Source organism: Ochotona curzoniae, unplaced genomic scaffold, assembly GCF_017591425.1.
Source record: "Ochotona curzoniae isolate NIBS_2020 unplaced genomic scaffold, NIBS_Ocur_1.0 contig_3819, whole genome shotgun sequence".
Taxonomy (NCBI): Eukaryota; Metazoa; Chordata; class Mammalia; order Lagomorpha; family Ochotonidae; genus Ochotona; species Ochotona curzoniae.
In genome coordinates, this window is record NW_024466004.1 from 63,638 (window position 1) to 78,426 (window position 14,789).

The following is a 14,789-nucleotide window of genomic DNA, read 5'->3' on the forward strand; positions in this document are numbered from 1 at the left end:
TACAGAGCAGGCCTGGGGCGGGGTATTTATAGACGAGGCTATAGATAGCGATTCCTGGTTTGGGGGATTGCTGGCGAGAGGGGGGCTAGGGAGAGCCAGCCGAGGGAGGGAGGGGCGGGTAGACAGAAAGAGGCTGGCACAGATTGGCAGACAGCAGGCTAAACAGGTCCAAGGAGACCGAAATCGGCAAGGCAAGGGAATGCAAGATTCAGGTGGATAGGGAGTTGTGGGCGAGGCTGAAGGATGGGCAACGGGGTCACTCAGGGACGCAAGTCTTCAGGCGGGCAGTGACTGCCGCAGCGGCTGCGCCCGGCGTCCAGCATGCCCTCACGAACGGGCACGGCGCCGGGCCTGCCCGGAGCCCGCGGAGCGGCCGGAGAAGTCCTGGGCGAGCCGAGGCGCCGCCGCCCGCTGGCGCTGGGAGGGCAGCAGCGAACAAGGCGCCTTTGAGAAGCGGCCGCCCCCTCCCTCTTCCTCTGGCCGGCTCCGCCCCCAGCCTGGCACACCCTCGGCCCCCTCCCCGACAAAGCACGCCTTGTGTCCCCCACCCTGCTCCTGCATCTGGGGCATGCAGGGAACCTCGCAGCGGCGTCAGGGGAAAGGGAGCTTCCCAACCGGATACCCCGACACACCGCGGCCCCATACACTCAGCTGAGTCCAGAAAAACAGCGTTTTTAATTTGAAAGCGATTTCATGTGAGTGAAAGAGGGGAAAGGAACCCCAAAGAGACGAAATGCAGGGCAAAAGATCATGCACCCCAGCACCCCCCTCTCTGCAGGCTGGCCACCTCCCCTCGACTATGGGCCCTAGAGCATGTGAGCCTAAGGTGGCCTTGTGGCCCAGCTCTAGCAGGGCTGGGGAAAAGGCCCAGGCCCATTCCTCCTAGTCCACAGGTGTGGGACAGCGAAGTTGGGAGGCCAGAGCCCTCCCAGTCCCCAACACCCACTTTCACCACTGGCATTCTTTAGTCGACCTGGAACAGTACAGTACTTCTTTGAGTCTAACTGCAAGTCTCTATCCTCAGAGGAAATTAAAAATAGACTGGTCTCTGTACCTCCACCAACCCCTCACCACCACCACCATGGGCTTTTATTTTTCAGTCTGACTTGAGAAGCTCAAGTGTAAAAGGGGCTCAACCAGCACAGGCACAGGGCCATGTCCGTCTTCCAGAGAGGCCCCCAGAGAGGCCTGCCAGAGCCCTACTCTCATGTCCTTCAGCCTATGGGGGAGCCTGCCCCCCAACATCCATCTCTAGAGGAATCCTTCATTCCTACTTTTCAGATGGTGAACAAAGTGAGGCAAGACGAGCAGGAAACAAAGTCCAAGGAGCAGGGCCAGTGCTTTGTGCTGGGGAAACTGGGGTTGAGAAATTACCCCAAATCATGGCAGATCCTAACAACTTCAGAGACTCAAGGCCACTGAAGGGAGGCATCCAGTCCCCATGGGGAACTGGGGTCCCTTCTGATAGGACCCCAAGTAACCCATGTGCAGGGTTTATGGGTCCTGTTGGAGGTCTCGGTTCGCCCCACCCAGGTCTTGTGTGGCACATGGTCCCGCCCCAGGCGCAGATGCTCCGTTACAGATGCCCTCCTCAGGCGGAGATGGCCCAAACTGGAGTCTGGGCTCAGGCCAGCTGGTGGGGAGCTTCAAGCATCTCCATGAGGAAGGTGTCGATGGGGGTGTCACCAATGAGCTTAAAGAAAAACAGATGTTCTAGACACTTAAGGCCGATGGAGCGAAGGGCAGGAAGACGTAGCAGCAGCTTGGCAAACCTGCGGTGGAGGCGAGAGGAGGGGAGTGAGAGCTGGAGGGACACACCCCAGGGATCCACCCCCAACTCAGGAGCCTTGAGCCCAGCTACTCCATCTCACCGTCCCTGCTGCTCAGGGTACTTCTGTTTGCAGTAGGTCTCCAGGGACGCATACACCTTCTCCCGCAGGACCTCCACCTCGCTCGGGTTGGAGAGGCCCTTGGCATCTGCCATGGCAGGGAAAGAGGAGAAAGAGGAAGAAAGACAAAGCCAATCATGGCACTGTGGCCAGAGAGTACCTCATTAAGGGCACCCAACTTGCCCATTACCAGATGCCTGCTCTTTGCCAGAGAGCAGGGGCACTCGGCTTGTGGGCTAAGGGGGTCACAAAGGAAATGTGTGAGTGGGTTTTCCCCCGGCCAGCTGGGAGGCTCCTAGGCTGCTAGTCTCACTGAGGGGGTAGCTGGGTAATTTAGGAGTCTCCGCAGAAGAGGAGGCTCCAAGGATGCCTCAGCCTCGAGAGACGGAGTGACTCCTCCTCTTACCTGGATTAAACAGAATGATTGCCCTCAGGCAGCCAAGCTCTGTCTTGTCCATCCTCATGTCACGCATTTTGGACACTAGCTCTGTCAGCACCCTGGAGAGGGACCTGCAGGTCACTCAAAGGTCACAGCTCAGCCAGCCTTGGACATGGACCAGCCTATAGCCCCACCCCCTCTCTACTTAATAGGTCAGCCCAGTCGAAGGCCACTGACCGATCAAAGATGGCTCCCACGCCTGCAGAATGGGCTGAGTTGCGATGCACATGAAGACCTGTGGCCAGGAGGATGCCATCTCGGACATCGATAGACCGGTGGGAGAAAGAAGCAATGAGGAGTTCATTCCAGCCTGGGTGAGGGTGGCAAAAGTTGGGGTCCAGAAGTCAGGCCATGACATTCAAGGTACAGATGAGAAGGAGAAGGGCAAGGAGGTCAGGAAGCTTGGCTCCCTGAGTATATGAGGTAAGGCCACTGGGGTCACTGAAGGTCAGCAGGTCAAATGCCAAGAGGTCAAAAGGGGTCCAAGGTCACTGACCTGCCCGCAGCAATATGACCTGGTCATCCAGAGGCAAGGAGGAAAAGTGTGGGATCCTCTTTGCCCACTCAACCAGCGTGAACAGCTGCTTGTCAGCCGCCTGGCAGATGTTAGTCACAGGATCATTTGGCTATAAGGGACAGGGGAGGGTAAGAGTCAGGGAAGGTTTAGAAGCATACTAAGAACCCCACCTTGCTAAGAGCCTCTGATGCCCCATCGTTACACACGGTCTCCCTTCAAGCCCACCTACACCAGCCATGCTTCCCTACTGGCACTGGTCTCGATGGCCAGTGGCTCTGCCAATGATTTGTTTTGGGAGTTGGGAAGGAGAAAGCTAACACACCCACTGCAGATGTCTGAGAGAACTTGTGTAGCAACATTTGTAGACCCAGGCAGACTTAGGAGGGTTGTGAGGGGAAAAGAGACCAAGCCAAGACTCCCTGCCCCCTGCCCCCAGCCCCCACCACGAAGGCAGGTGAATCAACCCCATCACTCACACTGCTGCCGCTACCCCCGGTTCCCCCAGGGCCCTCCACGCCCTGGTCACTCTTCTGTTCCACAGCAAGCTCTGCCTCCAGGATCCTGTCCACGGGCATCTCCTCGGGGGCTCCCCCAGCCCCCTCCCCATCCCCATCTTTGTCCTTCCCCCGCTGACGCTCCTCCTGTACCGCTGTGGAGGGGCAAGGAGAGGAAGAAAAAATGCAAAGTCAGCAGGTAGCCATGAAGGGATCCCCAAGGACTGTTAGGGCCTTAGGCAGGGTCTCATGTCCCTCGGGAAATAGTTACAGGACTTGTTGGACTGGGGATAATCTAGAAGCAGAAGTCCTAAAAGGACAGAGAAAATAAAAGGGCAGAGAAAAGAGAAAGGAAGAAGATGACACAATTAAGGAAGCTGGTATTTAGCACAGGACTACTATATAAGAAACACGATAGCCCTATGTTAACATTCCCTCAGTTATCTGAGCAACCCTGAGTCCTTGATTGCACTCTCAGCAATGAAGACTTTGGGAGCAGAGACAGTTCCACAGCTTCCTTAACTCACACACAGGGAAGCTACCCGTGCCTGGCCTGAGTCTGTGCTCTTCTGACTTGCTAACCAGGCAGTCAAAGCAGCCTAGCATGGTGCAGAGACACGGGTCCTGGATTGGTCCCACTGCCCTTTGCTGAGGCAGCCGTGGGGAAGCCAGGCCTCTGGGTCATTGGCTCATGTTCTCTAACACGGGAGCCTGGGCCAAAAGACCCTCCATATAGTGTCTCAAAGTTCTGGGCATCAAAATGACCAGACAAAGCCCAGAAGAGAGCCAGCAGCCCTGAGGTTTCAGTATAACCTGTAGCTTCAGGGGCCAGAGTCCCCAGGGGCCAGAAGAAAGACCAGAGAGACAAAAAACAGAGACCAGAGGAGCAGGAGATGGAAGAAAGAAGGGGCTACGCAGGATAGAGAGGGGGAGACAGAGAAGCCCACGAGTAAGGAAAAGTGATCCTACCCTAGGGCCAGACTGCACTGGGGACAGGTCACAGAGGCCATTAAGAAGGAAACTCAAGAGACCAGAGCAGGGTACCAGGGAGAAGAGCTGATGAGGAGGGGAGAGAGAAATCAGATAGCGCCCTCTGGAGGAGAGTGAGAGCAGTCCATCCTCCCAAGAGGACCCCTCTGTATCCCCTTGACCTTGCCCCTCCTGTCCCAGGCTGAAGGGGCTGCAGGTTGCCAAGCCTGCCAAGAGCTGGTCCTTACCCTCCCTCTTCATGCCTGTGGCCAGGCATTTCTGGTAACGGCAGTACTGGCAGCGGTTCCTTTGGCGCTTGTCCACCGTGCAGTCCTTGTTGTCGCGACACGAGTAGGTCAGGTCCTTGCGGATGGTGCGTTTGAAGAAGCCTTTGCAGCCCTCACAGCTGTACACCCCATAGTGTTTGCCTACAGGGACAAGGGAGAAGGAGAAAGCTGCATGGAGACCTCCCCGGAAGTTGCCTGCCCACCTCCAGAAAAGACGCAGTTTGAACTCTTGCTCATGTTTGCGAAATACTCCTACAGGATGAGGAGCCAGGAAGTTGAGGGTTACTCAGCACCACCCTCCTCACTGTTCAGAAACACCACAGTAATTCCCTTTCCCCGCTGCCCACCCCGCATCTAAGCTTCAGTTCCCCACCTCTCAGCAGGCCTGCACCCCAGCCCCCAGCATCCCGGGACTGATGTTGGTCACTGGTCCAGATGCTCCCCCTTCTTCCTCGACGGCTCGCCTGGGGACATACCTGAACTTCTGTCCCCACAGATTGCACAAAGCCGTTTGCCAGCTCCAGGGCCACCTGGAGGGGGTGGACAGTGCAGGCCCCGGACCCCTAAGACAGGTGGCTTCACATCTTCAGGGGGGCCAGCCCCACCCCCAGGGAGCGACACTGTGGAGTTAATCTGGGTAAGGGGGAAACAGGGAAGTCACAGGGAGACCCGGGGTAGAAGGTGGTGGAAATCACTCCCTATGGTTCAGCAGGGCCTGGCACCGCCCCTTACAGAAGACAGCAGTCACCCTGCGGTCTAGGGGAAGGGCCACCTCTAGAGCACAACCCCAAAAGGGCACAACACTGGGACAGGGGATCAGAGGGGCTCAAGAATACTAAGGCTCCTCCACAGGGTTGGGGGACAAACATGCATAAACACGAGGTAACCAGACACCTCACCAAGGGCAAGGGGTCTCAAGGAAGGGAGAGCTAGCAGGTCAGTGGGCCCTGGGCATGTTCCCGCCAGGATCCGTGGTTACCAGAACAAGGAAATAAAGTGGAGAGGCAGAAAGTGAGCCACCACCTCTCACCTGGGGGCTGCTGACAGGCCCGGAGAATCCTGGGGGAGCTGGAGGGGGCAGGCCAGGGGACCCCATGGAAGAACTGATGACCGGGAAGGGAGAGCCCAGCGGAGGGGGTGGCATTGGAGGTGGGGGTGGCGCCCCAGAGCCCCCAAGGGATGGGGCTGCTGAAGCGGGCAGGGGTGGCCCAGGAGGAGAAGGGGGAGGGATCCCCTGTGTCAGGGGATTTGGGGAGGAACTGTCTGGGCTTCGGGAGTCTGAGGGAGGGGTACACACAGAGACACACACAGAGACAGGAGAGACAAAAAGAGAAAATGAGTGTTCCATCATCTGGGTGAAGACGTTTTCATGTTCTTAACCCCACATCGTCGCACCAGCCCCACCTGGTCCTGCTACACACACACACACACACACACACATACACACACACCCCAGAAATACCCTGGTGGCAAACAGCCGTGCAGCTGTGGTGAGCAGAAACGCCAGCTCCCCCAAGCCGGCCCTGTCTGGTGGCTGAGGCGGCACGTGGGTGGCCCCAGCACGGGCAGCGCGGACCCAGGCGCGCCCGGGGTGCTCCAGCTGCAGGGGAATGGTGTCCTCCCAGCGCCCGGGGCCCTCCAGCGGCCCCGTCCCGCCCCGCCCCGGGGGGAGGGCGCTCGGGCCCTCGGGAGCGAGCAGACGCGTGTTTACAAACAAGGGGGCGGGAGCGCCGGGCCGGAGCGCCGGGGAGCGGGTGGGGGTGCGTCGCCGCGAGCGCGGGCCCCGGATGGCCGGCCCGTCCGCCAGGACACTCACCCCGCCCGCTGTCGCCCATCCCGTCCCGTCCAGCCTCCCCCGGCTCCGGCTCCGGGCTTTGTTGCTCTCCGGCCGCCGCCGCCGCTGCCGCCGCCGCCGCCGGGTCCAGCCAGGGCCGTCGCCGCCGCCACCGGGACGCGACCCCACAATGCATTTCTTTTCGCACCCCCACCGGCCCACACTGCCCCGCGGCATGCCGCTCGGGGAGGAAGGGCGGGCGAGCAGCCCAAGACATGCTCCCTGGTTAAGTGTAGGGTTGAAGAATGTGCCAGGGACTCCCAAAGGTTTGGTCGAGGGACTAACTGAGCACAGGAAATCCCCGAGGAGAAAAGACTGGGGCCTGAACTGGGGTCGGAGTTAGGCACTTCCCTCTCCTCGGTACCAAAATGACAGCACCGCTGTGGCAGCCATCTTTGCACAAACGGGAAGTCTCGTCGCTAGCGCCCGCCCCCTCGCCCAGCTGGAAGCGGAGGAGGCGGGCTCCTCGGGCCGAGGACGTCGCCCGCCGGGCCTCTCCGCCGCCGACCCGCGGCTGCTGCGCGTGCGCGTCCGGGCGAGGCGGCTCCGCGGGCCTGGCGGCCGCCATATTAACACAGGTGTCGACGGCGGCGGGGGGAGGGAGAGCGGGAAGTTGCTCTTCTCGCGGGAGCTGGCGGCGTGACTGCCACGTCCGACCAAGCCGGGAAAGGACTCCGGAGCCGGTGAGAACCGCTGCCTTTCTCTCTCGTCCTTTTTCAGGCTTGTCCCCCCTCTAGTGAGTCCGAGACGAGGGCCCCCCAAGACCGTAACGTGACCGATCAAGGCCTAGAACGGTGTTCCGGGGGTCGCACCTCCGGGAGTGGTTTTGAAATAAAGAGGACGAGTCTTGGGGAACATTGTGAGTGTGTGGGCTGGGGCAGCATGGAATCGAGGAGCAGCCCATAGTGGTGGACGGAGGGCGTGAGCAGAATAAGACGGATCCCAGTTGACTGAAGTCGCTGTCTGTCCCTCTGGTCAGCATGATGGCCAGAGGCCTGGACGTCCCCCACGGGTTGGCTATGCGACTGCTGACCTGCGCGGCCTTGGGGCTGCTGGTGGCTGCACACGGGGACCATGGTGACCAGCACGAGGACCTGCAAGAGAGCTTCCATGGACACAGCCATGCCCATGGCCACGGCCACACGCATGAAAGCATCTGGCATGGGCACACCCACGGTGACCACGACCATGGACATTCCCATGAGGATTTCCACCATGGACATGGCCACGGCCACAGCCACGAAAGCATCTGGCATGGGCACACCCACGGTGACCACGACCATGGGCATTCCCATGAGGATTTCCACCATGGACACAGCCATGCCCATGGCCACGGCCATGGCCACACCCACGAAAGCATCTGGCATGGGCACACCCACGACCATGGGCATTCCCATGAGGATTTGCACCATGGCCATGGGCATGACAATGAGCATAGCCACGGAGGCTATGGGGCATCTGGGACTCCAGTCATCAAGCAGGACCTGGACACTGTCACCCTCTGGGCTTATGTGAGTCCTCTAGGGGATGGGGAAGAGAAGGGTTGGTGCTTGTTTGTTGGGAAATCCCACACCACCTGACCACCTGATTACCTGATTCTTCCTCGCCAGGCACTGGGGGCCACAGTGCTAATATCCGCAGCTCCATTTTTCTTCCTCTTCCTTATCCCTGTGGAGTCCAACTCCCCCCGGCACAGCTCTCTGCTCCAGATCTTGTTAAGTTTTGCTTCTGGTGGACTCCTGGGAGATGCCTTCCTGCACCTCATCCCACATGCCTTGGGTAAGTTAGCTCTGACTTTCCCCTCAAGTAGCAGCCTCTCTTCTTTGGGGGAAGACTTCTTTCTCCTTTGTGATTCGTGATTTTCAAGTGTTCCCCCTTGGGGCCAGGTACCCCCTCAACTGTGTATGTGTGTTTTTTCTCTTCCTCCAGAACCTCACTCTCACCACACTGTGGAGCAGCCCAGACACGGACATGGACACTCACACAGTGGTGAGGAAGAGGCAGAAGGAACAGGGGGGTTGGAGTGCTGAGGGTGGGAAGGTCTGTCTCTCCCTGTTTGCACCTCATATAGTGCAGCTGCATCTAGAGTCTGCTTCTTCCTGAGTGTTACGCTGCTCCCATCCCCAGGCCAAGGCCCCATTCTGTCTGTGGGACTGTGGGTTCTCAGCGGAATTGTCGCCTTCCTCGTGGTGGAGAAGTTTGTAAGGCATGTGAAAGGCGGCCATGGACACAGTCATGGGCACGGACATGCTCATGGTCACACCCATGGAAGCCACGGACACGGGAGACAGGGTAAGCCCAGGAGCACCTTCCCTGCCTCCCAGTCCTCTCATCTTTTGGCTGGTGGGTGGGAGGACATGGCAGACCTGTGTTCCTGGCCCTGACTGACTCCTTCTACCCTCAGAGGCTCCTCCAAAGGAGAAGCAGAGCTCAGAGGAAGAGGAAAAGGAAGCCGGGGGGCTGCGGAAGAGGAAGGGAGGAAGCACCGGGCCCAAAGACGGGGCTGTGAGAGCGCAGCACCCTGAAGAGGAAAAAACGGGCTCAGGTAGGGCTCGAGTTTGGGCTTGGGGACCAGCCTGGATAAGGGGCTCTCTGTGAGGCCCTTTTAGGGATGGCAGAGGAGCACCATGGGGCTGGGATTGACGAAAGCTTCTGGTCATTTTGTCTTCCTCTCCTGCACAAGATCTGCGCGTGTCTGGGTACTTGAATCTGGCTGCTGACTTGGCACACAACTTTACGGATGGCCTGGCCATTGGTGCCTCCTTCCGAGGGGGCCAGGGCTTGGGCATTCTGACCACGATGACCGTCTTGCTCCATGAAGTGCCCCATGAGGTCGGGGATTTTGCCATCCTGGTCCAGTCTGGCTGCAGCAAAAAACAGGTTGGTGTGGACATCCTCAAAGATGAGCATCTTAAATCCTGTGCCACTACTCACTCAATCCAAAGTCTCACACAGTGCCATCTGTACTGTCAATGACTCCTCTACTTACAAGGGGAGAAAAGTTCTGTTTTCTTTATCCTAAGTCTCAGTATTTGTTGAACTGATGGGTGATTTTCGGGGACCTTACATACACACATCTCACATGTACACACCCATTCCTCCTGGATCAGGTTTGACACATACCCCTTGACTTTAACATATACCCCTTTTGACTTAGTTTTTATTTATTTATTTTGGAAAGGCAGATATACAGAGAGGAGAGACAAGAAGATCTTCCATTTGATAATTGACTCCCCAGGTGGCCGCAGCAGCCAGAGCTGAGCCAGTCAGGAGCCAGGAGCCTCCTCCGGGTCTCCCATGACGTGGGTGCAGGGTTGCAAGGCTTTGAGCCGTCCTCAACTGCTTTCCCAGGACACAAGCAGGGAGCTGGATGGGAAATGGGGGCCACTGAGATTAGAGCTAACACCCCTATGGGATCCCAGTGCGTGCAAGGTGAGGACCTTAGCCATTAGGCTACCGCATCAGGCCCTGACTTAGTTTCTAAAGGCACTCACCTACACACCTGTACCTCATTGGCCACATCTGAACTTCTTACCATCGTTAGCTGTTGCTAAGTGCTTCTCCCTCTTTTCTGCCCACCAGGCGATGCGTCTACAACTACTGACAGCAGTAGGAGCACTGGCAGGCACAGCCTGTGCCCTTCTAACTGAAGGAGGGACAGTGGGCAGTGATGGCACAAGTGGTACAGGCCCTGGCTGGATTCTGCCGTTCACCGCAGGTGGTTTTATCTATGTGGCAACAGTGTCCGTGTTGCCAGAGCTGTTGCGGGAGGCATCACCACTTCAGTCGCTTCTGGAGGTGCTGGGGTTGCTGGGTGGCGTGGCCATGATGGTGTTGATTGCCCACCTTGAGTGAGAAAAGCGCAGTGAGCTGCCTCCAGGCTAGGGCTCAGAGACTAGTGGTTTGGCCTGGGACACCTGCCAGAGGAAAGCATTGCAGCCTCAGAGAATGAGAACTTTGCATTTGGACCTTTAAATTCTGTTTGGGGGACTGCAGCAGTCAGAACAAGTGGCTAAAGGGACCATTATGTGGGGCTGGCACTGCCTGACCGTATTTTTGGAGTGGAGAACTAAAAGGAGCTACAAAAAAGGCTGGAAGGAAGTGGTGTAGCCCATGGTTGTGTCCCCTACTCCCTTATACTTAAGAGGACCAAGCTGTCCCACATAGGGTTTATCCGGAGCCCATTTCCCTCCCCCACCGGCTGCTGGAGTTTTCAAGGCAAGACCAAAATCCTAGACGGAGGGAAGAGGAGGAGGAGGAGAGCAGAGATGAACATCAATCATGTTCCGATTTGGGAGTGACTGGGTAAAAGGGAGGGAGGGTTAGTTGGTAATCTGATTGCCTGCCTGATATTTTGTTGGTTTGTTTCTATTCATTTTGTATCACTGTGTTTGAATTGAGGGGATGGGGGTGGTGACCAGAAATAAAGTCTTTGGATATTCCGCTTCACGTGCATTCTTTGTCTTTTTGGGGAGAGGCGGGCAGCAAGGCCCCTAGTCTGCCCAAGTCCCAAACCTTGATGTCTGGCCCCACAGATGGCTTAGGCGGGGCGGGGCCTGGGTTAGCCCCGCTTTGCCCTAGCCACGCCCTCCCTGTGCTCTGATTGGCTCCGTGCTCGGGTCCGCCCTCTCGCCGCCCGCCATGGCGTCTGCGCTCCGGCTCCGCTCCGCGCTGGCCCTGGTCACAGGTTGAGGAGGGCATGTTCTCCCCGGGGGGGTTGGGGTGTCAGTGTAACATCAGGATGCACCGGAAGCCCCTGCGACTACGGTCCCTAGTCCAGTATTCACTGACTGCGCCCTCTGACCCTTGCCCCTCCCCCACATGGTCTACCCCCACTTCAGGTGCAGGTAGCGGCATCGGCCGAGCGGTCTGTGTGCGCCTGGCCCAAGAGGGGGCCACTGTGGTCGCCTGCGATTTGAACGGGGCAGCAGCACAGGAGACGGTGCGGCTGCTGGACGGCCCGAAGAGCGAGGCGGGGGCGCCCGGCGGGAAACATGCGGTCTTCGAGACGGACGTGTCAGAGTCCAGGGCTGTCAGGCACCTGCTGGCGCAAGTGCAGGTGAATGCTGGGCAGCCTCTCCCCGAGGAAGCTCCCCCAGTATCTGCACGGCGCCCAGCCGCGGGTGTATGACCTCTCTCTCCCATAGGCCTGCTTTTCTCGCCCTCCATCTGTCGTGGTGTCCTGTGCAGGCATTACCAGGGACGAGTTTCTGCTCCACCTCTCTGAGAAGGACTGGGACAAAGTCCTAGAGATCAACCTCAAGGTTGCGATTCTGGCTCTAGTGGGATGGGAATCTAAGGAGGGCTGCCGCCTCAGCTGACTGCTCTGCCCTGTTATCCTCTCTTGCCAGGGTGTCTTCCTGGTCACTCAGGTTGCAGCCCAAGCCCTGGTGGCCAGCGGTCGTCCAGGCTCCATCATCAATGTCAGTAGCATCGTAGGAAAGGTCAGGTTGGGTGGGGAATCAAGTCAGCCATCCAGAAGAGCCCCTCTCTGGGACTCCTGCCACAGCCCACGTCTCTGATTTACTTGCAGGTGGGGAACCTGGGGCAGACAAACTACGCCGCATCCAAGGCGGGAGTGATTGGGCTGACCCAGACTGTAGCCAAAGAGCTGGGAAGGTTGGTGGGACTCCTGGGGGCCCCCGGGGCGTTTGCTGAGGTCTGAGCCTGGAGAAGGGGCCAGTCTGCTGGCCTCCTCAGAGTTAAAGCACCACTCTGCCTCCTACAGACACGGGATCCGCTGTAACTCCGTCCTCCCAGGGTTCATTACGACACCCATGACACAAAAAATGCCACAGAAAGTGATAGACAAGGTAGGAGGCAGTGGGTTAGAGGGCAGAAGCATCCAGAGGCTCTGGGCATCACACAGAGAATGCGGCACCCAGTGCCTGGCAAACAGGGACCCTCAACATACGAGGGAACAAACAAGAGAGAAAAATGCAGACATGTCCATAAAAGACACTTTGCCCCACCTGAGCATTTCCCTGCAGGTGACCGGAATGATTCCGATGGGATACATGGGGAAGCCTGAGGGTGAGCACTGAATGTGTATGTTGGCCGGGAGGGGCTTGGGGAAACCCCAAGTGCTAGGGTATTGTTGAGAGTCCCACCAGCTTTGGTGGTTGATGTTTAGCAGGAGGGGTCTATTTTGTGGAGGTGATGGCTCATTTGCACAGAGGGGAGTGAGTAGGATTCTGCGCTCTCCGCACTGTTCCCATAGATGTGGCAGACGTGGTCGCATTCTTGGCCTCCGAAGAAAGTGGCTACATCACAGGGGCCTCGTTGGAAGTCACTGGTATGGGGCCAGTGTGGGGGAGGGAGAGGGCCAAGAAATGGAGCCAGATCCCATCCCAAGTGAGGGGCGTGGGGAGCCACCCTGTGGGAAGGGCGGGGGCTCCTGAGGCCAGGGACAGAAGTGGGCAGTCCCCCGCCCATTTGTCTCTGTACTCATGCATCTGTCCAAATGTTCCTGCCCCTCCCAGGAGGTCTTTTCATGTAGCTGCCTCGAGGGAGGACCCAGGACCCTGCACGCACCCCCATTGCTGTGGCCGGCCTCCTGCCGATGAGGACGCTAAGTTCCCAGGCTACAAAAGGGGTGGTGGTGTCTGGCTCAGGAATGCTGAATATGGGAGGCAGGGGTGCTTGTGACCCTAATAAATTCCAAATCCTCTTCCCTGCCACCTCCGGTTTCGTCTTGTGTCCAAGCCCTCAGACCCTTCCCCACCTCCCCCTCTTTCCCTTTCCCCAAGGATTGTTCCCTTTCACTGCCTGGTCTCCCAGGGCAACCCCCGCCGCCGGGTGCGAGAGGAAAGAGTGTGTGTCACTGTGTCTGCGTGACACTCTGAGTCTTTTGGAGGGAGGGGTCTCCACCCCACCCCCTTCCACCCTGGATCTGCAGCATCAGGCCTGCCCCCCCCCCCATCCCCAGGTCCCTACAGTTCACCAAGGGTGATTTGCTCCTGGTTCCATCCTAATGTCCAGTTTGGCTGTGGGAGAGGGTCTTGGAACAGGTGGCCCTCCCCCCACCCAGCTCCTTTCTCTGAGGGCCCCCCTCCCCTTTCTCTCCACCTTACAATAGCTGCAGCCGGCCTGGGGTCGGATGGGGGAGATTAGGGGAGGGGACCAGGATTAGGGGAATGGACCAGACGATGAAAGGGGCTGGAGGAAAGCAGAAGGGAGGGTGCTGGGAAGAGGAGGAGGAAGGGGAGGGGGTCTGCGCTGATCCACTCCGGCGCCCACATAAGGACTGGCCACGGACTGAAGGAGAGGACAGGGAAGTAGGGGGAACTGGGGGAGGGTGGGGAGGGTAAAGGGACCCACGGCTGCCTGGTCCTGGAGACAGGCCACCCATCCTCGGGTAACTGCAGCCTCAGGCCGCGAGCCGCAGCTCAGGCCTGGCAGGGTTAGGACGCCCGGCTTGGCCTCTGGGTAGCTTTCCTATCTCCCTCTTACTACTCTGCCCTCCCACGGAACGGCTCTTCCCCTTCCTCTTCGACCCCTCCCCTGACTAGAACCTTTGAGGAGCCCCTGGCCCACTCTCCACTCCAGACAGAACGCCCTCGTGCCCCCGCCCCGTGCGCACTCTCCCTCCCCATCGGGGGCCCCATCTTGCTCGGGCGTCCCTGCTTCCGCGTGGTGTCTCCATCCCCTAACTCCGCGCCCCCGTCCCTCCCGGGCGCGCCCTCCCTCGCCGCGGGCCCCGGCTCTTGATTGTCCAAACGCAATTCTCGAGTCTCTGGCTGCGGCCGAGAGTTGCGTCTGGACGTCCCGAGCCGTTGCCCCTAGACCTCGAGCGGGGAGAGAACCCCCAGGGTGGCCAGAGGAGGGTCCGAAGCGCCTCAGGACCTACAGAATCCGCGTCCACCACCCTGGGCCACAGCGGCCGAGGGGCTGCTTGCAGCCTCCTACCCACCCCCGGGGACCCCGGGCTAGGGGGTTACGAAGAAGTTGCGCGCGTGTCTGGACCGGGGTTCCCCCGCCACCCCGCCCCGGGCCGCCAGGGGACGCGGGGCGGGGGAGGTGGCCCCTTCCCCCAAGTCCTGATCGGTCCCTCCAGGGGTCCCGGCGAGCCAGGCCCCGCCCCGCGGGGCGGAGGCCCCCAAGTGGGGCGAGAACCGGGAGGCTCGGGGCGGAGACGCGGCCCCACGTGGCGCGGGGATCCCGGGCCGCGAGCTCCTTGCTCCCGCGGGGCCGGTGCCAGGCGCGGGCAGGGAAGCCCCCGCGGGCAGGGAAGACCCCGCGTCCACGTCGCGTCCCACTCGCGGCCCGAGCGCCGGTGACGTCTCCGCGGGTGGGAGGAGGGAGGGAGGAGGGCGGGGGGCGGCGGTGGAGTGAATCGGAGGGACTAGCGGAAGTGACGT

At 59.4% G+C, this 14,789-nt stretch overlaps 3 protein-coding genes across 9 annotated transcripts; 2 read left to right on the forward strand and 1 right to left on the reverse strand.

Moving 5' to 3' along the window:
• Positions 1–1,287: 1,287 nt before the first annotated feature.
• On the reverse strand, positions 1,288–6,827 carry RXRB (retinoid X receptor beta). 3 transcript variants are annotated; one of them, XM_040983164.1, is made up of 10 exons: positions 6,412–6,827; positions 5,626–5,873; positions 5,072–5,228; positions 4,557–4,736; positions 3,322–3,494; positions 2,825–2,954; positions 2,506–2,638; positions 2,296–2,387; positions 1,872–1,977; positions 1,288–1,772 (listed from the first exon to the last, which is right to left on the reverse strand). In XM_040983164.1, exons 1-10 carry the CDS (start codon positions 6,644–6,646, stop codon positions 1,625–1,627), a joined length of 1,602 nt encoding a protein of 533 aa, XP_040839098.1. In that variant the 5' UTR covers positions 6,647–6,827; the 3' UTR covers positions 1,288–1,624. The 3 variants fall into 3 exon arrangements, with proteins under 3 accessions (XP_040839098.1, XP_040839097.1, XP_040839099.1); XM_040983163.1 differs by having other exon boundaries at positions 2,296–2,399; XM_040983165.1 differs by having other exon boundaries at positions 2,506–2,563; positions 6,412–6,741.
• Positions 6,828–6,986: 159 nt separating this feature from the next.
• On the forward strand, positions 6,987–10,874 carry SLC39A7 (solute carrier family 39 member 7). Of its 5 annotated transcripts, none has more exons than XM_040983169.1 (8): positions 6,988–7,650; positions 7,744–7,940; positions 8,040–8,208; positions 8,359–8,418; positions 8,557–8,721; positions 8,834–8,974; positions 9,113–9,309; positions 10,012–10,874. In XM_040983169.1, the coding sequence occupies exons 1-8, from the start codon at positions 7,410–7,412 to the stop codon at positions 10,282–10,284; spliced, it is 1,443 nt and encodes a 480-aa protein (XP_040839103.1). In that variant the 5' UTR covers positions 6,988–7,409; the 3' UTR covers positions 10,285–10,874. The 5 variants fall into 5 exon arrangements, with proteins under 5 accessions (XP_040839101.1, XP_040839103.1, XP_040839102.1 ...); XM_040983168.1 differs by having other exon boundaries at positions 6,988–7,557; positions 7,624–7,940; XM_040983170.1 differs by having other exon boundaries at positions 6,988–7,551; positions 7,651–7,940.
• A 183-nt stretch (positions 10,875–11,057) lies between these two features.
• On the forward strand, positions 11,058–13,100 carry HSD17B8 (hydroxysteroid 17-beta dehydrogenase 8). The gene is made up of 9 exons (XM_040982931.1): positions 11,058–11,116; positions 11,271–11,488; positions 11,577–11,693; positions 11,781–11,873; positions 11,963–12,048; positions 12,158–12,242; positions 12,420–12,462; positions 12,650–12,724; positions 12,912–13,100. Exons 1-9 carry the CDS (start codon positions 11,071–11,073, stop codon positions 12,926–12,928), a joined length of 780 nt encoding a protein of 259 aa, XP_040838865.1. The 5' UTR covers positions 11,058–11,070; the 3' UTR covers positions 12,929–13,100.
• The last annotated feature ends 1,689 nt before the right edge of the window (positions 13,101–14,789 follow it).